Consider the following 23,621-nt stretch of genomic DNA (forward strand, 5'->3'; position numbering starts at 1 on the left):
TTGTAAAAATAAGGTTTTAAAGTTGTGCCACTGCTATTCCTGGGGTGTGACATGGTGCAAGAGAAGGTATAAAATGTAAACACTAGCTCTTTACTTAAAACATTTATTCCATTTTTGTACAAAGTAACTAAAACACTTCATCCTTTTCGATTCATTAAATAATAATTAATTCATTATACTATAGTAAATTTCCCTTTCAACAGCCGATATTACACAAGTGAGAAGAAATCCACAAAACATTAGCAGTTCGAGTTCAACTCCTTTTAAAATTTAATAAATAACAGGAGATAATAGAACAGATTGCCATACAAAATACATTTTGCAACAATAACGTAAAATCACTGGAAAGTCGCCGATATAGAATACTCGGAACACCGCACAATCGACCACACAAAGTCACAAAATGTCTTCTAATAGAAAAGATACTTCTAGTTGATCACATTGTTTAATAATTTTAGTATAATATTGTATGCAATACAGATAACAAAAAGTGAAAACTGTGTTGTGAAATATGAACGCATAAACTGCATCACCATAGAGAATAATGTTTTTATCACGCAACAAAGTTCATACGAATAAATTGAAATTGCGGAACATTACTACTACTTGGCAGCTTACAGATGGTAGGAATGGACAGCTATTAATTGCATCTACTCCCCGTAAGATTATAATTCACTATGCTCATCTTCATCGGACGTGTTAACTCCTTCATCCTCTGAAATGGGCTTCTTATCATTCTGACCCTCGCCGGATCCTGACGCTGGTGGCTCGATGACCACATCTTCTGCTTCAGTTCCGTTTAAATTTTTTTCCTCTTTGGGTGGAATAGTTTTCTTAGGTTTCCATATCTTCATCTTATTAAGAAGGTAATTAACCTCCCTGTCTAGCTCCGACATCTTTTCAGTTATTGATCTAATAGTTAGAACTACTTCTTCGTGGTTCTTGAGTTTACTCTGAGCGGCGACAGTTTCTGTCATCCATTTCTCTGTATCCTCGATGGCCTTGGTAAGAACAGCCACCTCTACATCTGTAAAGATATCCTTCTCTGGGTTAGTTTCCTTAGTCAATTTCTTAGAATTCTCCAAGAAGGTTTTAGAAGCATTCAGCAATGATTTTAGTCCCGCTAAAACTTCTGGCCTCTCTTTATGTTCCCAGTGCCGCCCGAATAGATCATTGGTAAGTTTTTTCAAATTTGCGAGCTTTTCTTCATACTGTTCAGCCGCTGCATCGGATCCATCTTCGTAAAGCCATTCGGACGCCTCTACGCAAGATTTGAGAATTTTTTTAACTTCTTCAGGAGTACTGCAAGAAGTGTACTCTTTAGTTTCCAATTTGGATTGCGCATCTATGACAAAAGATTCCAAGTTATTGAGCGCAGTTTCTCTGCGCGTGCGGGCTTGATCATCATTGTTCAATGATACTAGTTTGTTAACTGAAGCCTTGAATTGTTCTTCATTCATAGTTGCCACGGATAGTGTATTTTCCGAAGCCTCAATAGTTTCTTTAAGGATAATGATTTTGGGTTTAAGAGCCTTCGCTTCTGCAGAATCTGTAGAGTTGGTATCACCCGTTTTAGTGGTATTAGTTTCTGATGGTTTTTCTTCTTGCTCTTCCGGCGCTTGATCTTCTACTTTAGCTTCGGGTTTAGAAGAATCAGATCCAAATAATTTGCTAATTGTATTTCCTAGTTTAGCAAAGGAGCTCTCGGTATCTTCTTGTTCTTCGGGTGATAGAGTTTTCTCAGCCACTAATTCTACATTAATAAGTTTAAGTAGACCAGAATCGTCCATGGCAAAGTGAGCTTTGATTCCCTTAGAATCTATATTTGGTCCCTGGTTTTTAGTTAAGGCTTCCGCAACTCCTTTTAAGTCGACCTTGGACAGATTAAGTGAGCCCAAATTCCTGACCTCATCAACAGTAAGATGATCAAGTTCAGCGTAGTTTACAAAGAAACTGAAATCTGACGTGTGTTTATTAAAAGTAATGACCTTTTTCTGCGGATAAGGATTCATCAAACCAAACAGCGTCCTCTTAACCTGAAAGGAAAATTTTTCTTTTATTTTGAATAATTTTTATTATAAAAATTACATAAATATATTTAAACATTGCTAAATTAGTAGGTCATCTATGTACATACTGCCCTACGCTATATGTCATTTCATACAACTATGTCCCCACACATTTACCATCGGGGTACTGGAATCCAACACTTTTATTATGCACAATAAGTTTTTCTGGGTTATTATGCCGTGTGTCGTTCGTACTCTCTACCGACGTTTCGGATCGCGTTACAGCGTCCATCATCAGGGTTGATGTTATTTGTGTATGAATATGTGTTACGCTAACGTAACACATATTCTAAGTACCTAAGTACTTAGAATTTTTACCGTGTACGCGTTTTACGGTAAAAATTCTAAGTACCTAACGTAACACATATTCATACACAAATAACATCAACCCTGATGATGGACGCTGTAACGCGATCCGAAACGTCGGTAGAGAGTACGAACGACACACGGCATAATAACCCAGAAAAACTTATTGTGCATCTTAACGGCCGTGAAAATCTAAGAAGTTTAATCACTTTTATTGTGATCTTGAGTAATACTTCCGAGTATAAAAAGGGAAAAAAAATCATTTTCTGGCGATTGCAGAAGCATGAAAGAACTATTTTTTAAAACATTAATATTCAGTACACATTTACTTAACATTGAAGACTTGGTAAAAATGCTATTTGGAAATTTTACAACTTATTACTTTGCATAATGACGTGATGAATTGATGTAACTCACATGTCGAATTTGTCCTTCGTGGTCCCTCTCAAATATAACTTGAATGGGGAACACGACGGCATCCTTGATGTTGAACTTCTTGACCTTAAATCCTATAGAGAGATCGGCAGCTCGGTACACGGCTCCGAGAGCCGCCGCTTCATCAGTGTTAATGCTCTTCCCGAGATCTGCACCCACCACCTTCTGAAGGTGTTCCTGAACTTTGGGGACCCGAGTTGCTGCTCCGACCAGGATGACCTGAATAACACAATAAAATAAGATTGTGACATTAACCCTAAGGACTCCATTGGCGGGAGTCACCAGCCTGAAATAAAAATGAGCCACAGGCCTAAATAAATTGTCATATAAAAAAAGCGGCAACTTTTTTACATTTTAGGATAAAATGAAACCATTACTACCATCTATTTGAGAAAAAAAAACCTTTCTCATAAGCAAAGAAAAAAATAAATGCAAAAAAAAGGGAAGAAGAAACACTACGATTTTGCAAAACATGTTCACAGAAACCTGGTGTGCGCCCAGGATTGTTTAAAAAAAATACCACACGGAGAAAAAAATAATTCAATAGTAATAAAATTACAATTAAAAGGATTTTATTTTTAAATTTGTTGGTAAATAATCAGTCTAAATAGGTATCAAAGGAATAGAATGGACATGAAGATTACGGACACCGAACCTGGAGTGGTAAGGGTAGTACGACCCTCTTCACTCCAAGCCACTCGGCGCAGCGTTACGGCCCGCACCGCCAAGCCTGACTCGCAGCGCTTTAAAAGGGAGAACGTTTGTTGTAATGAATCAGTTGAGATCTGGTTTCTGACAAGTAAACATCGCGTTATATTTCTTTCTCTCTATCCTCTCCGGTCTTCGCCTCCGCTTTGCCAGCTGACTGCCTTCGCCTGTCTGTACCACTTGGACAGGGTGGAATGTCCTTTTCAGGGCTATCGGGGTTGGCTTGAAGTCGGTGCCTCTGTGCCCCTACCTTCCGGCTTTGCCTTTTGGCCCTACCTGGGAGGTTGGCCTCCCGTTTACGCCAGGAAGTCTGACTACGGCAGACGTCGGTGATGAACCAGCAAACACATGGTAACAGGTACGTTATACTAGATATCAAAAATTAATTTTCGTACTGCCATAGTGGCGACACTCGAGTTGTAACTTATTTTTTTGAATCTTAAAATTTTAAGTACGGAAATTACCTGAGATAACACATCCATAGAAAGGCCAGCATTCTTCAGAGCTAAGTGTAGCGGAGCAGTGACTCGATCCATAAGATCGCTGCACATCTCTTCAAATTCTTCACGGGTTACCTATTCAATCAAATACATATTTCATCAATGATAAAAGGTGCAATTTTTTAAAAATTAAATTGAATACATTAAAAACAAATAATTAAACTTTACAACATAAGTACCTACTAAACTTATTTTGTTACAAAACAAATTTAACATGTGTGACAAAAATACATGTACAAATTAATAAAAATAAATAGTTCACAAATATTGTGTAAATCATACAATAGACAAATAAAATAACATGACAAGAAACTAAGGAATGCATTAACTTTTTATGACATCATAACAACTTAAGGGTGTGAAATGGGCAAACAAGGTATACTGTGGACGATAAAGAAAAAGAAGTAATGTTTACTAAAAACAAACTATTTTATGTAATACGCGAGTACAGACATGTTTGCTAGCCTACATCCTCTCCTAAGTGCTAGGACCTTGGCTGACATTTTGTATCGAAACCACAATATTTATTAGTAACTGTAGCTTAAATCCTAAATCTATTAGTTTTCAGGCGTTTTTTTGATGTGTGGCAACACCTACTCAATATCAGATTTCCCAGACAATTGTCGAAACAATAAGAATGTTTTTTTATACAAAATGTAAATTTTTATATTGTTTATTGAATCAGCAATTACTTTATGATAATGTAATTCAATTTACTAAATTTAAACACTTTTTTATGAGACCGCTTGAATTTTAAACATTTGATTGTGATAAATAGTATATAAAGCATGGTGAAGTAACATGCAACATCAATTCACATTATAAATATTTTATTCCCATCTTAAAATTGACTCCTCAAACATGATTTTGGAATTCAATACATAATCTATTGTACAGTTTCTAAATACGCATTTTTGTTTGAAAATAAACACAAAAAACTGAGTAAATACCGTTGGGTCGGCGCCAAAATCGTTAACCTGAATTTCGTCATTATCTCAGTGATAAATAACAAAAATAAATATTTAAAAAATTGAAGTAATAACGATTAACTTATGAATCTGGTTTAGTGAAATTCGAGTAGATTTTTAAAATGTGTAATACCTGAACTCTGAAGTCATGTTCATCTAACAATCCTTCAACTTGGGCATAATGATCCGCATTGGCAGACAGAACTATCTTCACACGATTCGCCTCCTTCAAAAGTTTGGCCATAGCTCTGGGATTTTTACGTACATCATTTGGTGTCTTTTTCAGAGCATTAAACTTACTGGCAAGATGATCTCGTAAACGGAGGGTAAGTTCCAAGCCTCCCAGTACTCTGAAATAATTAAGCGTTTAAATAAAATTAATATTTAAAACGCTAACTTTGTGATTTTTCATTTTAAATAATATAACAGTGATGGTATTTCGATCATCTTTGTTAATGGAAGGCAAGATGATCAGTCTTATGCTTATTGAATTGTAGAGCCACCTTTAAACTGATATTTCACATTCTCCCTGCCAGGAATCTAACCCAGGACCTCAAAAAAGGGAAGCGGGGCGACGAGGCGGACTTATCTCCACTCGATTTCCTTTCTCAAGATTTTTACCTGAGTACCATAGAGTAAAAAACGCTTGTTCAGGGATCTTTTTCTGTTTCACACTCAAAATTGTGTTCTTTATCTGCCTGGACATAAAAACTTTATGTTTACTTTGCGTAAAATCACGTAAATAAATTTAATATGCCGACCGGTTTCATTTATTAGAAATTAAATCAATAAATTTCAATAAAAATTATCAATGAATTCATTCATTTTAAATATAGATCAGAGAGACTGCATAATATATGGATTTAATATTTAAACTAATGCAGAATCTAATAATAATAAAGAAGTTATAGTGATTTCACTATTTTCATTAGAATGAATTTATAAGGATTTTATAAGGAAATGGAGCAATTTACCTATTTTTATTCAAATGAAGTAATTGGATTTATTGGTTAAAGGAAATATTGTTTGAAATTATATCTTACCTGTCAAAGCCAACACCGAGAACTTGCAGCTGGGGATATGATTCTACAAAACCTCTCTCTTTAGTCTTCACCATTTTGTATTCCACTATAGAAACCTTGGTGCTGTGGGCTCCCATATCATAGAAAGCCACATACTGAGAGGACTCGTTGATCTCCTTGCTGCGGAAGATTCCGTAGTTGAGAGCGACGGCTGTGTGATCGTTGATGAGTTGCAAAACCTTCAAGTCTGCCAACTGGGCGGCCTCCATCATGGCAGAGCGCTCCGCATGGTTAAAGAACCCGGGGACAGTGATGACGCACTCTTTGATTATTTGACCTGGAAATACTATATTTGAGAAACTGAAAAAAAAATGTTTACCATGTTTCCGGAATCAATTACAAAAATAATAAGAAATAACACCACTAGAAGACCAATTAGCATTCCTAGTAATTAGTATGATGATTCTTTATTAGGTTTATTTCATATCTGATTGTGTATCAAAGCAGCAGACACGAAAGACTATACGTAAATATTACATATCATATTTTTCAAATACTAATTTGAACACTATATTACCAGTACTAGAATGAGCGTATTCGCTAGCCTTATTGAGAAGTTGAGCGACGAGTTCCTCGGGAGTAAAGCTAGTTTTCTCATCATGTTTGAAGACAGGTGTTCCTCTTTCTGGGTCCGCAGTTATTTCATAATAAGGAAACAGTTTCCTGAAAACAAATGGAAAAATAGGGTTTTATGTCTAAGGCTGGAGAAAACCAGGTTCAACCTAAGCCCACGGAAGCATTTCCTGATGAGCAATAGGATTGTTGTTGGTTGGAATAGGCTGCCACAAGAGCTGGTCTTGATGTGTAGTCTCAATAACATGAAAAAATGGGTAGATTTGTTTTGGAAAAGTTTAAACATGCCAACAACTAACTTTTGTTAAATAGATTTAAGCATATCAGCTTTAAGCTGCTGCCTTAAAATGAAAATAATAATATCTTTGGGTTTCGGGCACAAATTGGTAACTACATTTGACTAGTTGTGAAATATTGCACTTTTAAAATTAAATGCTCATCCCAAATCAACAAATCAAATAAAACCCCAAGTTTAGTTTTATAAATATTATTTTTTGTATTCGTAAAAAATGATTTTTTTATTTACTTTAAGACATTTGATGCCTTTTAAGAAGACATCTCATTTTTCGAAAATTTGTAGTTACCAACTTGTGCCAGAAAGCCGACGATATATTAAATATAATATTTAAAGTATAGCCTGGTTTCACAACCCGCACAACATAAATAGCCAAACTCAAATAAAATACCATTTTGTATCTAAAAAAAATTACTTCCATTTAATTCCGTTGCATTTTAGAATATTTTTAAACTTCAGAATGAAATTTGGAATTAGTAATACAATTTATTTTGAGCATTAAGTAAATTTGCTGCTACAACCACAAGAAATGCATGTAAAAAAGGAGATATTAGGTAAATCGTTGTTGAAGATACCCTTCATTCGCAGGATATAGCTCCCTGTGACTATTCACTTTTTTGAAAATTTAAATCACTTTGTAGAATACGTCTCAACTTCATGTAAGCTATTAAATGCTGAAAGTGCCAAAGTCCATAGAGAGCAGCCATCAAATAAAACACGTTCGTCCAGGATTCCGGTTCTATTTCACTGCATTCTTCATTCGCCCGGACAAAGTGAATGTTACAGATTGTAAATAGAAACTTAAGATTGAAAAAAATCCAATTGGTGTTTCTTAGTCACCATTAATTGCATTTTATTTATTTTTAATGTTTTAAATACATGTTTAAAGCAAAATTTTACTGTACATAAACAATTTTATTTTATAGTACATTGATTCTTCCAATAAAAAAAATCAACAATTTATATTTTGGAGGTTCCATGTGACATTTTATATGTGTGGAGTGTTTAAAAATAATAGATCTTCAAATCTGCAGATCGGGTAGATGCAAAATTTTGCAGGAGAAAAAAAAGCTGAGGTTTAATTCCATTGGCATAGACAATTCATAAATTCAAGATCCTAAAAACATCACACGTTTTGAAGAATCAAGAAACAGCAACCACTTAAAGGTAGGATTATATTGTTGTGTTGAGAAGTGGTCTGTCGTGATGGTAAGTTAAGGCAGGACTACATTGTTGTTTCGTGTTGTGGAGTGATGCAGTGTGTTGAGGGCTCTTCTGTCATTTTTATCGATCATTTATAACGTTTACCTAGTTTGCTTTATGTTTCTATAAACATATTGTGTGGTGTGTTGTGACGTGCCACTTTATTCCATCACTCTGGTGCAGAGTAAATCGTCGGATCGGGACTGCATTGTGGCGCACCACGACACACCAAACTAAAGCAATTTAATTCTGACCATATGAAATACATAGAAGCGATATGTGCCGGATAGCTCCCCAGCTCACTACTGCACAACAGGACAAAAATTAAATTTTTCCACAATACATTTTAGTGGGGATATTTGAATAGGGACTAATTAAATAGAAAATTAAAAATATTCCACAAAAATTATGTCACTCACATGTATCTCTGTACTAATGGATGATCGATAGTCTTGCCTAGAAGATCCAGCAAGTATGCATAACTGTTTTTAGGGAATCGCAGACCGACAGTGTGTGCATCTTCACCAAATGTCCTCTCGCCATCTCTAAACGCCACAACCGCTGGAGTCTTCCTCTGGGACTCCTTATTGAGAGCCATTTCCATCGGTACTCCGGGCGACACGACACCAACTTTCATCCACTCGGAACCGAAATCGATGGACATGACAGCTGCCGGTCTCACGACGGGAAACGCGATGCAGCACAAAAATAATAAAGTCCACAGCCTCTCGGAGACACTCATGATTAGGCCGTCTGAAAATGAGTAAAACCGCAAATTAAAAAACCGAATTTATCAATATTTTACACGTCAAAAGATTGCCGTTTTCACACAACGCAGGATGAAACGTCAAACTTTCGACAGCCTTTTGTTCTGATATATAAATATAAGCCACTTGTAAAATCACTCACACTAGGTTGCTGTTATTGTAAATATGATTTCGTATTAAAAAATAATACGATGTGATGGTATTTTAATACAATTTCATCACTTTTTGACAGCCCGCAACCACGTCAGGCACATGAGGAGACAGCTGGAGAATTCCTAAAGGTAGGTTTCTGGTGTGGCGCGTGGCGATTGGTGCAAATAATCCATCGTGTCGCTGCTATTGGTCAATTTTGTTAGCTGTAGTTAAAACCAAATAACGGTTAATAATGCAGATCACTGTAATTTAATTCGTGTTATTTAAGGTTAGTTAATTTAATTACGTACAGATGGTGCATTGGGAGAATTATATTATAAATTTTATGGGAATAAAAAAAAATATCCAACTCTGCTGAGACAATATTTATAGGAATTTTAGGATTTAATAATATTAAGTTGACATAAAAAAGTTTTGTCTATGTACTTAACTTTAGAACATCATGTACTTAGGATTTTTTAAAGGCAATGATAATATGAGTGTTTTTTACAAAAGTAATTCCTCATCATTTGCTTGGCTGCATCTAACTACAATGCATAGACAACACCTAACACCTACTAGATCTTGTTGGTGTTGGCAGTTGGCATAGGGTAAGGGTACTGCATTGGCCCATGAGAATAGAAACCAAACTCAAAACACAACTTGATGATAATTTACAAGATTTATTGGTTGAGTGAAATTTGTTGTACAACTTACCCATTTGTACATTTACCGTGATTGTCTCTGGCTAGTTTCTATGTTCAATTTTGTTTTGTCTCTTGTCTTTCGCTTTTTATTTTTGGAAATAACGAGAATCTGCTTCTGTCATATCGTATTGTCAATTTCGGACGCATTATTTATGTTTGAAAATGGTAAATGTTATGAAAGGAGTTCTTGTTGAATGGTTGGTATAAATATTATCTTTTGTAATTTATTATGTTCTTGCGTTCCCTCAATTTGAAATCAATCTTCTTTGCCACCGGCACATTCATTATTAACCTATAACTAAATTAAATGATTCTCTATCATTATATACAAAACAAAAAAAAACATGTTTTCTGGATAGTTTTGTTTAATAAGTATTATCTATTGTATTAAGTTTTAATAAGAGCTTTTATTCTTCACATATTTTAGTCTATGTAATCTAATTCTGACGGAATTCCAAAGTGCTGGTTAAATGTATTTTCTTCTGATCCCATTACTGATTTGCACCAACTTCTGACAGCAAATAAATTCTCGGTCCATCGGTTGGCCGCATTCTTCGTTTCCTATGAGAAAATAACAGATAACTAAATTTGAATCCCTCAAATTATGTAAGCATTAGGAGAGTCCTATGTATTGCAGGAAACCTGATTGCACAGTTCAGGTTCAAACTGTGCAACTGGGTTAACCTTAGACAATACCCCCCATCTGCGTGATCTTTAAGTGTGAAAGCACTAGAATGAATTATAATATGTGTCTGTGATATTTAAACATCACCACAATCATATTTAAATGTTATTTATGCCCTATGGTTAAGGTTGCTAACCTTCCCTAAATTCTAGAATTTTACCGAAATAAGCTGTTAATTTTTTTAATATCCCGACTCCCGGAATGTAGCTAAAATCTCCTGGAATCGATTACTGTTTGTTACAAAAAGTTTGTATAGTTGTTTCGAGCGCAGCTAAGGTGGTAGACTTTAATTTTTATATAAATTGTTATGATGAATGTGGGAAAGGAATAAAAAATAAATTTTGCACTTATTCGTTAATTTCAATCGCAAATGCCACAGCTTAGAGTGTTTTTAATGTAGTTAACTAACTTTTCTCAAAATATCATTCGGAATCTGCGCGCAAAAAATTAAAATCTTTACAAAATACCCACATAGCAGTGATGTTGTTTTTCATTAATAATAATTTTTTAAATTACGTTTCGTGAATACATATATTGTGTGTAATTTTAAAAAAATAAACTCATTTGATTCTAGTTGTTTTTCGTTTTACCTCCTGGTTTTCATTTTACATCCTTTAACCGTAGGTCAAAAAAGTTGGCAACCCTACCTTAGGTGCATATAAGCCATGCACTATGAGACTCGTTACATTCTGTAAATAAATTTTACAATCTATTTTCTACAAATTTTCTTGTAATGTAATTCATGAAATAAAACATTTAAATTGTATTGAAAACTTAAGTCAAGCTTTTCCGTTGATCATCATACCGCTGTATCTGACTCCAGTTTAATGAGCACATCAGGATCCACGTGACAATATTTTTGTATGTCTTTTTGCAATTCGGCATGTTTTGAGTTGATACTTGTTAGTTTTCTCATTATGTCACTTCTATTGCCATCGTTTTGTCGTCCTGCCTGATAAATAAGCGAAAAGATAAATTCGTTACACATGATAAGAAAAAAATAAATAAAACGTGTATTTACAAAAATAAAAAATATATATACAATTTGCCTTTACAAAAATCGCAACTGATTTTTTCTGTTAAAGAAAACATCATATTTCACCTATAGAAACCATTTTTTACCATAAATGTCGTTATATTTCACTGATATGTAAAAATAAAGTTGGTGTTTCAAATATTATTTTAAAATATTGGTATTATAATTTTTTGAGAAATACTTTTTGCTATTTTAAAAAAATACCTTTTCTTTAGTTAGAGTTTCTTGAGAAGCTAAAAGTTTCTTCTTGCATTCTTCTAGTTTGAATGTCAGCTCATCTAGTTTACGCTTCTTTTCATTTTTAGCTTTACTGAAATTACATAATAAATGCATGTTAATACATTATTGGTGTAGTTTAAAACTAAGCTCTTTTTTTTGTCGAAATATCCACGCACGCTAATGATTTAAACATAAATTATTTTTGAAATCAATGTCTTATTAATGCATCTTTTCAAGTTTTGTTTAATTTAAAAATATGTTTATGAGTTAATTTTTATAATTAATTAAAAGCAAATATAAAAAATAAAAAATGGTAAAATAGGTATATATGGCAAGAATGCATGTTAACATATGACGGAAACGACCAATAAACACATCGCATGATCAAATAAACCAAAATCTTAAGTCTGGTGTGTAATGTCAAAAGCAGACACAACCGAAGTGTATGTATGACAAGATGCATGAATTTGGAAGAAGCTAGGAGTGTATGTCAGGATAGACATGTGTAGAGGTCTATCCTCTGCCTACCCCTTACAGCGAAATGGCAAAGCGATAGTAGTAAATATACAAGTAGGTACAAAATAATAATACGTTTACCTTGGGAATGCCCAAAAATATATAGATGTTCCAATTTTTTCTGTGTCAACTAGATTATCATCCACTAATCCTTGAATAACCTCCTTTACTGACTGGGCCACAATGCCTTTTTCTTTTGGAGCAATCTTTTCGAGTTCCTTAATATAAAAAAAAATAAGCTTGGTAAATGATCTTTTGATTACAGTCTATCGTCGATGGCAATCCATCACCGCGTAACTCAAATTTGACCACTTTAGAGAAGAGAGATTGACATGTTTTTCTTAATTGTTCAGTAATTTTTTTTTTTTTTTAAACGTGTAAATCTTACTTTACAAACAATGTTTTTTTTATTTTGTTTTTACTAGGAATGTTTGAAAATATTTTTTGCCGAATGGCATATCTGGATGACTTAAGTGGTGATGTTTCATGTGCCGTCGACGTTATGCATCTGTAACATTTTTACCACCTTTAATTGGAAAAATTCTTTTTTCTCGTAGAACAAATCCAACATTCTTGTCCTCTTTTCATCTGCACTGACTCCCTTTCGTTTAGACATTCTGAAAACAAAATTATATATTGAATTACATTTTCGTTTTTTTTTAAGTGACCATGCTATGAAACAATTTCTACTTCATCTTGATGAGACACTCGCTCTGGGAAGAAAATTTATTCTGCAAGATTTGGATGAAACACACGTCTTCATATCTGCTGACATTGTAGAAACATTGCAAGGAAGAATAGATGATCTTATGGATCAAATCAACTTTCCACTCCATGAAAAGGGACAGTAAATCAGCAGAAAACATAGTACCAATTAAAACTCGAACAATATGGCCGCAAGAGAATCCGGTAGGATTAAGGACTCGGAGAAAAAAAGGATATTAGACGAAGCATCGAGAAAACGAAGAGCTAGAAAAGCTTTAGAGGCGTTGGAACAAGATAACTTTCACGATGATCCTCATTCCGATCTTGTTATGTCTAAGAAAATCCCTAAATTCCAAGATACAAATGAAGTGAAAGCGAAACGAAAAAAAACAAAAAGTGCGGAGTATTATAAGATGAGATTTAGAAAATCTTTCGCTCAATTGTTAGAAGAGGACGGGGCGTATAATCCTGACCCCCCTAATTATGTTTCCGCTCAAGCTCCACAATCCAAGTTAGTATTATTTTATCTTCATCATACCACACCTGAAGGTACTTAGGGCTCTGGTTCGTTGTAATTTTTCACTATCCCTGGGACTGGCATAAGTATAAGAAGCATAAGACTGATCGCCTCGCCTTCATTTAACAGATGACGAAATACGCTGCATTATTGGTGTACTAATATCGTGCCCTATGCCCCCGCACTGTTCGAATGTATGCTAGAGCTGCGCATATTTTCCCTTAGCTTTGTCTGGAGCATGCTGGCTTCTGGTTGCTACCCGACCTCACCCTTAACTAGTTATTAATTTAAGGAGATTTTTCTGTGATGTTATTTTAGTTTGGCTATGTGTTATTCTAGTGATCTATATCTGTTTGACAGTATGCTATGATGTGATTTATTTACTACATACGCTTTTTATTTAAATGAATTATCGTTAGTATCAAATAGTCTCAAAATTAAGAGATTTGGTCTCTGAGTCTTGTCTCAGTCTCGAGATTCGAATTTGTGTTGAGACTGGAAGCCGTAATTGTGTCCCTATAAAAAACAATCAGCAACAAAAGTGTCTCAGTTTGTTAGTCAAATAAGATTTATTTCAAACCATCAACATTAGATGTGAAATATTCCAAAAAATAAGAAATTTATACATGTCCATATGAGTAAATCCCATGAGGAAAAAATGTCTGCTGAGTGGATCCTATGTGTTTTCTAACAGTAAAAAAGTCTGCTCTTTGTAGGTTCTAAATTTCATTTGCATTGCTTAAGCTAGGGTTTCCTAGGACAGCGGTGCTCGTATTTTAACGGCCGTAGTAAACGGTGATGCGGTAGACAGCCGTCGTAACGTCGACTAGAGAGTGGTTTCCTAGGGAAAAGGTGTTAAATGGTGTTGATAACACCGTTTTCCTAAAAAACCACACTCTAGTCACCGTTACGACGGTTATCCACCGCATCACCGTTCACTACGGCCGTTAAAATACGGGCACCGCTGTCCTAGGAAACCCTAGCTTTAGTCAGCCATTATTTAGAGAGTTCATTTTATTTGTCTCTTGAATCTTTTTTCTGTTCTGTTGCATAAAAGTGTTATTTTTTACAGATTTCCGGAGCGACATCTTTGTGCTGTTTGTGGTTTTCCTGCGAACTACACATGTTTGCCATGTGGTGCACGCTACTGCAGCGTCAAATGTCTTGGGACACATCTAGATACGCGATGTCTCAAGTGGACAGCGTGATTTCATCATAATCTAGTCTTATGTTTCATTGTTAAGTGTAATGAATGATGAAAGACTGTTAATAAATTTCTAAGATCGCATTCATACTTATTTAATTTAATCAGTGTTCTGATAAAATGCATGTAAAAACGGTCACTATTGATTTGATCAACTATTTTTTTAATTTTTATGTTGCGTGTTTGAACCAGGGTTTGAAGGATACATATAACTGATATATATCACTATATATCTTTGGACGAGGGGAACAATCACATAAGTCAACATTTTCTATTTCTTTTTATTTGCTCATCTTGTAGTATGCAATTATTGAATCAGTGTGAGGTCTGAGGTCATTTTCTAATAATGAGTTATTTACAGCTCGTTGAAAATGGTCACCAAAATTGAAGTATCTGTGTTAATTATAAGAACGCCAATATTTTTATTTTTTTTATATTAAAAAAAAACAAAAAAAAAATTGTTCACACGTGTTGCAAAACAAGTCAAAAACAGTATTTCTTACTATGTATTCCATATCATTAAGAATAGTCTTATTCCTATAAGTATGGAGAGAATAAAGAACATTCTTTCAATGTTAGATTTGATTCCCGCAATGTTTGAGATACAAAAAACTGTCTCATGGAAAAGTAAGACATATTGACTTATGTGAGTGTTCCCCCCAACCATAGAAATATCATTATATTTATAATTTAGTAAGTGTCTTTGTTTTTACAAGACCTTCCCGCATTTCTCCGTGATTAATTTTACTGAGATTCCCTGGGCGTCATAAAGTCACGTTTGTTGTGTGTTGTGGACTGGAATGGGGATGCGTAGCAAGGGGAATAATATTCAGCAACAGCAGCAGAGGTACTTTTCATTCATTGGTTTGGTTCAGTCCATACTTAGAGATAGACTGGGTACCGAAAAGGTTGTGAAATCAGTATTCCTATTTAAATATTTTAACCAACATCCTGAAGCCAGACATACTGATTTGAATTGGGTTTCAGAGGCATCGGTTACTTATTCTAGTAAAAAATCCTCATAGTTTTCTTTAGTAATATTCATAGAAAATAAATATAAAATGTTAATATATCGCTATATGTATCAGATATTTTGATATTTATAATAATAATGATATTTTCGAACTCTGGTTTGAACTTACTATTCCTAAATTTACTACAGATAGTCTTTATTTGTGAAAAACAATTTTACTGTCGTATTTTTTTTTCACATTTTATGTTAATACATCTTTTTGCATTTGAAAGTAATTATTGTTTTTCAACAGTCTCTTTTAATAATATTTTATTATGAATTTTAAATGTCCTTTTGAGAAACCATATAATATGAATGTTGTATCGACAAATGTAAATGATGTATTTTTATAAGGTAAATAAAAAAATTCTAACATGATGTATAGTGCATTTTTAATAATTATTTATGGAGTTCTTTAGTTAGACTTTATTTACAGAAATAACAATGTATTTTTATGGTAAAAATTGAAAACATACATTAAGTAGATTTTATTAACATATTTTGAATGTGTTTTGTTTTGCGCAAGCTTTTACTCATATTTGTATGAAAAATACCAAGGAGTAGCTTCAGCGAGATAGACTATGCTTGATAGCGGTAAATCATGCGTTAGAGGTAGAAGATAATACACATCGGTAGTCAGATGGCAGAAGGGACCATCTGCAATTTTCAAAAATGTTCAGGAGAGCTGAAAAATGACTTAATTTCAAGACATCCACCAACTAAAATACTTTAGTGTTGCTTTTTAATAATAAATTACCCTTCTAAATAATGTTGTTTTTTTGCTATGTGTATTTACTGAAACATTAAATAAAACTTTTAAAAACTAAAAAATAGAAAAATATACTGATGGTCCCTTCTGCCATCTGACTACCGACGTAATCTTTACAGTGCCAGCACATGCCTAGGTATGTAGTTCACTTTGAACATGCGTACTGACAGAATATTGGTAAGAATTGTGATTTAGTTACATGTGATGTTAGTACAATGTTAGTCCGTTAGCTATTTGTGAAAACCTGTAATTGGCTTATTTGTTATTTGGTTTATTTTTTATATATGATAATTGCAGCTGTTGGTTATCCGAATAAAGAATAAAAATAAAACAGTATCTAAACAGAAACATAGGCGGATTTAGTGTTCCGATCTGGTTTCAATGTGCGGGCTGCTATTGCTCATACATATTATCGCTTGTTTATGACACCATGACAGACTTATTATATTATACGTACTTAATATTTTTAGTAGTTTACAACAAATAAAGAAATGCCCTGCCAGTGTTTTTGGTCAGGAGCCGCCTGTGATCAGAACATATTTTACTCACGTAGCATCATTACACCATCAATCCTAAACCATGTGAGTTTGTATCATAATTACGAATCAAGAATAAAAAAAATGTTGCGGTGTTCCAAGTAGAATTAGGACTTTTCATAAATAAAAAATATGGCATTTGCATTCTTATAATTTACTCCTCGTTTTAAACTAAATTGCTCCTTCAGTCCCCTTCATAAAATAATTATTTAAAGAGGTGGTACTGCTGTAATACATATTTTACACTCCCTAGACTGGATCTAAATAGTAAGATTGATCATCTCACATTCGTGTATTAAAGGATCGAGTCGCAGTGCAACAGGAGTGCAAAATGGACTGCCCATTGTACTGGGTACGGTTACGGAAAAGATGTTAAATTACCCAAAAATACCTAAGAATATTTTTAACTAGTCAAAAATAACAAAGTTAGAATGTGGAAAACGAGTTGTGGTAGAGTTTCAACCATGAACCTGATCTAGATCGGAGATACTACGGTGGAATTGTAAAATAACATTGCGCTGAATGCAAGACCCGCCAACAGAGGGCACTGTCAAAGATTATAAAACAAAGCGCCTCAAACAGATCACACTCTTTTCCATGCCGACAGCTCCCAGCGTATACGTTCCAATTACTCTCTAAAAATCGTTATTATAAATTATTCTTGCCTTGTAAACTGAGTGAAAGTAAATCTCATGTAAGTAATTGATACTGTGTAGGTACCATTTAATAATCATATCATACGTAATTATAAATAACGCAATTAACTAATCTCAAATCAGGATGATCTTTCAACGGATTATATCCTAACAGAACCACGGAATAACCCATCTACATAATATGTTTACTGAATTATTTTAATAACGAACTAATGTTGTCAAAAGGAGGGAGATTTTTTCGGAATTAGGTATACTAAGAAATTACTGTAAATACATGATGTTAAAACACAACGCGTTTGTAAAGAGGGAAAAAACTGTTAAATAAATAAATAACAAATTTAAGTCATTAAATTACAAAAATTGAATTTTACCTTCAAATTCATACTACCTACCAATTGCATAAAAAAATGATATTTTCAATTTTCATTCAATGTTACCTCAAAATTGCTAAGAATGGTACACTTCCTGTTTCGTTGATTGCCTTAAATTTACTATAGGTAGTTCTAGATTAGGAATGTCAATTCTCATTTAGTTATCTGAACATCTAAATGTACCTATGTGTGTATTTTGTAGTGATTATATTTTGGTAATTTGAATATTTTCTCACGTGACAAAACAGTAATAACTTTGTTTTGTATATTAGCTTGATGAATCGATTAGGTATATGTATAGATTATTGACTGTTTCGAGTCCTTTATCGTAACTGGCAAAATTGAATGAACTCTCATTTTTAGAAATTTTGTAGAAAAGAAATCACTGTAGTTAATAGTACATTTTATAATAGATACATTCAAACATTTTTAAAAGTAATATTCAATTTAAAATTTAACTCACGTGTGTTGTTATATTATCGTAATAGTAAATCTCTTTAATCTTTAAACATGTATTTGCAGAAATACTTTTTGGCTAAGAGCTAAGACCAAAAATTGTGTCAAATTATCAACCCAAACCAAACTATATTTTTTTCCCGCTGCAGAAAGGTTGCCAGGATTAATAATATTTTATTGTTTCCATGTTAAGTACCTACCTACTCGTGTAATAATTAAAAACATATTTTTCACGTGGAAATATTATTGGGGTCATTCAGTCATTTCGTATTTTAATTTATTTAATTAAATGTACAATACAGCACTGTACATATAAAGTGACACGGCAATTAATTCATAAAAACTATAGCAATCAAAGCAACTGTTACATTTTACCGAAATAAAACGGAAACAATGTGAAGAAACAAAACATCTACAAACATATTTACGAAGAAATCATTAATATAAATATTTTGGTACATAGTTAGAGAGGAAGAGTCTAAAACTGCTTATCCCAGCATAGAAAAGACCCACCTCTCTTTGCATTTTATTGTCTTATAGGCTAAAGCGGATTTTTTAATCAAGCGATTTTCAATTCTTTATTTCCAAAGGTTTATATAAAGTTGTGTAAGAACTTTCTTAAATTTAACACAGATGAGCAAGAAGAGATATTTCTATTTGATAACAGATGGCCGTACACACGTGAAATTAAATATTTTTTTACGGAGTTTTGAGATCTACTCGCCAACAGATGACAGTAACAGTTTGTATTGAAATAAAAATGTTCATAAAATACTCATTAAATAAATAAATAGGTACTAATCAACAGTAACCGAGACCCATTGACATTGTATTCTCGCGATGCATGCGTTGAAAAAACATAAAATCAATGATACTGCAATTTTCGGATCATTAGTATCTATGAAAACATGTACACGGAATAAAAAATGTCGACATGTTCGTCGTAATAAAAATGTATGTTTTGGTCTCTGGTCTTATTCGTTCAAATAGGTTGATATGCACATTACCTACGATACTTACAAATATTTACAATGGTTAACGAAATTATCGAGACAAAAACGTATTTTTTTGTTTGTCTGATAACATTCGTATCTAAAGCTGTACCTTGCTACTGTTAAATTATTTTTTTAATTTAATTGGTTCAATAAGTTATTTAGTTTGAGGTGTAATAATGGAGTGAATTCTTACTGTATTCACCCTTGACCAAACGGAAAGTGCGAATCAACATGCAAGAACAACTAACACGCCATTTTGCAGAGGTGGTAACGATGAATAACACATTGTCATTCAGTCGGATATAATATTATAATGAAGGCAATATTATCTGCGTGTTATTGTGTGAGGTACAAAAACAAACGAGAATGTTTTTCAATACCACGCGTACTTACTTCGAGACGGGATCTATATTTTTCCCGCTGAGAAAGAAATGTCAAAATATTGTTCCACGTCAAACGTTCTATAATCCATAGACAATGCTAATAAAAATATTAAGAGGATAATATGCGTGGAGTAGATTTTTAAAATAGATATTTGAATATTGTTATTCTGTCACTCTCGCATAATAATACCTTCCTGATACTGTGCGAAAAAGACAACTGTACGTCGCGTCGTACTGATAATCCCTAGTTAAAATCGACGTTTCGATGTCCCGTTTTCCGCACCCTAAAACTGAACCGATTCTGTTGTTTTTTTAAAGAAAGTATATCAGAATGAAATTTTCTATGTCCGTACATTTTGCGTTTTTTGAAAATCGTTACCACATTTGTATACCGTACGTCCGAAGACGGCAGAAAAAACTGGGCGATTTCAAGGGTTTTTTGATTATTTATCAAAAAAGCAAAACGGTAGGGACTCGCCAATGGTAAATATCTATATTTTAATATAGTTTGTAAAAAAAAACACTGCTGTAGTTCTATAAATCCAGGGAGAAAATACGAAGAAAATATGAAGAAAAGTCAGACTGCGTTTCCTCTTAAGAGATCGGTGAAGTGTATTTACCAACAATCAATTGTGAATAAACATAAAATATGTATTATTAACATCGTCAGTCTAACTCGTAAAACTCTTATAGTAAGTCCCAAAACTCCCAAACTTACTTTTGTTCAGAGAAGAGTAAAAATACTTTCCAATTCAGTAACCAATTATAGCGAAGTTTTCAAATGATCTATACACACAAATGTATAGATCATTAATTTGAAGTCTTAACTGAATACGCCAAAATATTTTTTTTGCCTATTTGTGTATTTACAAGTTAGGATGATGATATAATTATATGATATAATATATTTGCTTTTACAGCATTTTTTCGTTTATTCTAACTAATTTAAACTACCTCTGTTTTCAAATAATGCTACATACCACACACCTATCGCCCGCATATGTCTGAAATATAATATATACTGCCCAAAAAATAAAATTGACATTTTTCATGATACTCTCTCAGCTTTTGCGAATAATCTCTTAGGAATAAATCTTATTCAATAAGTTCACACGTACAACTTATTTTTTATTGCATTGTATCCTGTATAAAAAAAATATTAAAAAATATGTATTACAACTTAATACATAAATCTATTTTGTGTAATTCTATAATTGAAGATATGTATGCATGTAAAATTGTATCGACGAATGCTTTCAAATGGTATGTTTTCTAGTATTTATCTTTGTTGAATTACCTATTAAAATAAATTAAAATAAAATAAATAAATAATTTAAAAGAAAAAAAATATTTTCTACTGTGAGTGTATTTAAAAATATATTAATATCAATTTTAACTATTTTTTATCATGTGATAATGAACCGGGTTGTGGGTTCGCACCCCGCTCTACCACAACTTGGATCCCATTTTCTAACAGTCAGTTATTTACAACTGTTAGAAATGGCCCCCAAAATTGAAATATTTGAGTGCTTTAGGTAAGTCTCATGAATATTGTCTAATTATACTTACATGACGCGACGTGAATACTTGATAAAATAATACGGCTTATAAATAAGTATCAATATACACTGAAACCTCGTTTTTTAAACCTCGATTTTGAAAATGACACTATCCAAAAGTTTAATAAAAAAAATCTACATTAATTTAACAATACGTCATGGTAATATAATTTGACTATTCGATATTGGAATTCCCTACGCACCGCTCTCTTACTAATTCGCCGTATAATATAATATCACGGGACTACAACTAGGTAACTCCAAAATCAGCATTTGTGAGTTTACCCATTAAAAACAAATGTTTTTATCCTCCTTCATAAATGCTACAAATATACAAGTCATGCACTCAAAAAAACATAATGTGATTTGAATGGATCACGAGTTGTCTATTTGCAGCATTCACGGAGGAAGATAAAAATATGTGTTTTTAGTAGTTAACTCAAAAATGCTGATTTCGATGTTACCTAGTTCTAGTAATTACCCCACGATATGAAAGTGATAATGAGTAATCTTTTATACGATTTTTAAAAGTAAATACTTAAATTGATCAAAATAGATGTTTTGTTATATTTAAGAAAAAAATGTAACATACAATTTTTTTTTTTTAACTATCCAGCATTTTTTTTTTTAAGTATACTTTTTTTATACGGTACCCTGTGGAACGTATACCCCGTGTAAAAAAAGTTTCCAGTGTAATTATAAGTATACTGGTTAATTAATATCAATATAATATTATTAATAAATAAAAACACAGTATTTTGCAAAAAAAAATATCAAAGCCAACATGAACATGATCATAATACCAGAAAAAAGGTAAAAAATCAGACTTCCATTTAGAAAAAAGGCGAAGTCACAAAATTATATTTTATATAAGGCAGTAAAAAAATATTATGAAAAGGGAAAAAGCATTTATGAAGAAAAAAATATCAAAATTCAAACAGAAGGTTAAGAAATATGTGTTAAATCTATCTTCTATCTATATATAAAATGCAATGTTCGAATGGTTCTCCTCGATGGACTGAATAACTACCAGACCGATTTGCGTGCGGTTTTCAGATAAATGTACATCTCTGCCGCGAGAAGGTTTATAGCTCATAAAATCTTCAATTTATTAAGTACAAAAAAAGATAGGAGCGTAAATGTTTTTTTTATCCATCACAAGGGTTGCATTCGCCGAGAATACGGATACAAAAAAAATGGACGGAAGTTGTTTTTTTGTGGATATAGAAAGCTGTTGTTTTAATGTTTAATTTTTTTATGAATCACAATCAGAGTATTTCCTTAAATTTCTTATAATTTATATCCATTTGTTTCTTTTTACTAAAACAATATCAAAAGACATTCTATACATTTTTGAAAATCGCATTCCTGACTAAAATGCATCCCTGAGCCGAGTTTGACATTTGCTAAAAGAATTCTTTGTTGTGAAAATAATAAATTATTTTATGTTTTGAAATTCAAATACAAACAAGTACTTGGGTACCTACTTAAATTAAATAATTGTATATCTATTACTTTTAAATTTGGATCATAAACAAGTACCTATCTACCAATGAAAAGTTACATCTTTTTTAGGTTAATCCGAACGGTTTTTACTAAAGATTTTTAGTAAATTTTTGTAAATATACTTAATTATATTTAATCTTAAAAGGAAACGCGGTCCGACTTTTCTTCATACAAACGTATTCACGTATTTTCTGTCTGTTTTCGTCTTTTCTGTATGGTTTTTTGACAATAACAACAACAAACTATCACGCCGTTTCCCCTTAAGGGTAGATAGAGAGTATAGAACGCCACATCACTCTATCTTTGCATTCAGATCTCGCTTCCACTACATTCATAGCTCTTCTCATGCACGCGCGCCGATTATTCCAACTTTTGCCATATCCATCTTCAAATATTTGTTGAATTTGGTCATGCCATGTCTTTCTCGGTCTTCCTCTATTTCTGCATCCATCAACATTCGTACTATAAATATTCTTAGCCGTTCTTTCGCTGTCCATTCGCTCTACATGTCCAAACCAGCGCAGAGCTCCTTTCTTGATTTTGTCGATAGTGCTTATCTCAGCCTTACATAATGTATGGATTTCAACATTTGTGTATCTATCGCACATATTTTTACTACACATTCCCCTGAGAGATCGTATTTCGACAGAATTTGATTTTGTTCATTTAATCTATATACGAGTATGAACTCAAATCTAGCAATAGCAAAGCATTGCCGGGTTCAGCTCGTGACTTATAAATGAAATATACG

The 23,621-nt window shown here is 33.0% G+C and overlaps 4 protein-coding genes across 4 annotated transcripts; 2 read left to right on the forward strand and 2 right to left on the reverse strand.

Annotated features, from left to right (window-relative positions):
* Positions 1 to 89: 89 nt before the first annotated feature.
* On the reverse strand, positions 90 to 9,183 carry LOC148276936 (hypoxia up-regulated protein 1-like). Its single transcript, XM_088233564.1, has 8 exons — positions 9,049 to 9,183; positions 8,559 to 8,892; positions 6,586 to 6,731; positions 6,030 to 6,345; positions 5,120 to 5,336; positions 3,983 to 4,093; positions 2,793 to 3,029; positions 90 to 2,036 (listed from the first exon to the last, which is right to left on the reverse strand). Exons 2-8 carry the CDS (start codon positions 8,879 to 8,881, stop codon positions 666 to 668), a joined length of 2,721 nt encoding a protein of 906 aa, XP_088089690.1. The 5' UTR covers positions 8,882 to 8,892; positions 9,049 to 9,183; the 3' UTR covers positions 90 to 665.
* A 636-nt stretch (positions 9,184 to 9,819) lies between these two features.
* On the forward strand, positions 9,820 to 13,052 carry LOC148276937 (general transcription factor IIH subunit 5-like). The gene is made up of 2 exons (XM_088233567.1): positions 9,820 to 9,942; positions 12,866 to 13,052. The coding sequence occupies exons 1-2, from the start codon at positions 9,908 to 9,910 to the stop codon at positions 13,050 to 13,052; spliced, it is 222 nt and encodes a 73-aa protein (XP_088089693.1). The 5' UTR covers positions 9,820 to 9,907.
* Positions 10,105 to 18,634, reverse strand: LOC148276938 (meiotic nuclear division protein 1 homolog). The gene is made up of 6 exons (XM_088233565.1): positions 18,435 to 18,634; positions 12,728 to 12,818; positions 12,283 to 12,419; positions 11,671 to 11,776; positions 11,236 to 11,382; positions 10,105 to 10,306 (listed from the first exon to the last, which is right to left on the reverse strand). Exons 2-6 carry the CDS (start codon positions 12,815 to 12,817, stop codon positions 10,169 to 10,171), a joined length of 618 nt encoding a protein of 205 aa, XP_088089691.1. The 5' UTR covers position 12,818; positions 18,435 to 18,634; the 3' UTR covers positions 10,105 to 10,168.
* Positions 13,092 to 14,711, forward strand: LOC148276939 (zinc finger HIT domain-containing protein 1). The gene is made up of 2 exons (XM_088233566.1): positions 13,092 to 13,417; positions 14,496 to 14,711. Exons 1-2 carry the CDS (start codon positions 13,092 to 13,094, stop codon positions 14,629 to 14,631), a joined length of 462 nt encoding a protein of 153 aa, XP_088089692.1. The 3' UTR covers positions 14,632 to 14,711.
* Positions 18,635 to 23,621: the final 4,987 nt, after the last annotated feature.

The sequence above is a fragment of the Micrasema longulum genome, unplaced genomic scaffold (assembly GCF_059751315.1).
Source record: "Micrasema longulum isolate JH-2025_06_02 unplaced genomic scaffold, ASM5975131v1 h1tg001123l, whole genome shotgun sequence".
In the NCBI taxonomy this organism is placed as follows: Eukaryota; Metazoa; Arthropoda; class Insecta; order Trichoptera; family Brachycentridae; genus Micrasema; species Micrasema longulum.

Bases quoted from the DNA above. Each gene is read 5' to 3' on its own strand.
- LOC148276938 (XM_088233565.1), bottom strand. From the start codon at position 12,817: ATGTCTAAACGAAAGGGAGTCAGTGCAGATGAAAAGAGGACAAGAATG. The intron at 11,777-12,282 runs GTAAACGTATTA...ATGTAATTTCAG, and splicing joins TATTTTTGGGCATTCCCAAG to TAAAGCTAAAAATGAAAAGA. The intron at 11,383-11,670 runs GTATTTTTTTAA...CTTATTTATCAG, and splicing joins AAACTCTAACTAAAGAAAAG to GCAGGACGACAAAACGATGG.
- LOC148276936 (XM_088233564.1), bottom strand. From the start codon at position 8,881: ATGAGTGTCTCCGAGAGGCTGTGGACTTTATTATTTTTGTGCTGCATC. The intron at 6,346-6,585 runs GTAATATAGTGT...TAGTATTTCCAG, and splicing joins ATACGCTCATTCTAGTACTG to GTCAAATAATCAAAGAGTGC. The intron at 3,030-3,982 runs GTAATTTCCGTA...TGTGTTATTCAG, and splicing joins CTATGGATGTGTTATCTCAG to GTCATCCTGGTCGGAGCAGC.
- LOC148276939 (XM_088233566.1), top strand. From the start codon at position 13,092: ATGGCCGCAAGAGAATCCGGTAGGATTAAGGACTCGGAGAAAAAAAGG. The intron at 13,418-14,495 runs GTTAGTATTATT...TATTTTTTACAG, and splicing joins GCTCAAGCTCCACAATCCAA to ATTTCCGGAGCGACATCTTT.
- LOC148276937 (XM_088233567.1), top strand. From the start codon at position 9,908: ATGGTAAATGTTATGAAAGGAGTTCTTGTTGAATG. The intron at 9,943-12,865 runs GTTGGTATAAAT...TTTTTTTTTAAG, and splicing joins AAAGGAGTTCTTGTTGAATG to TGACCATGCTATGAAACAAT.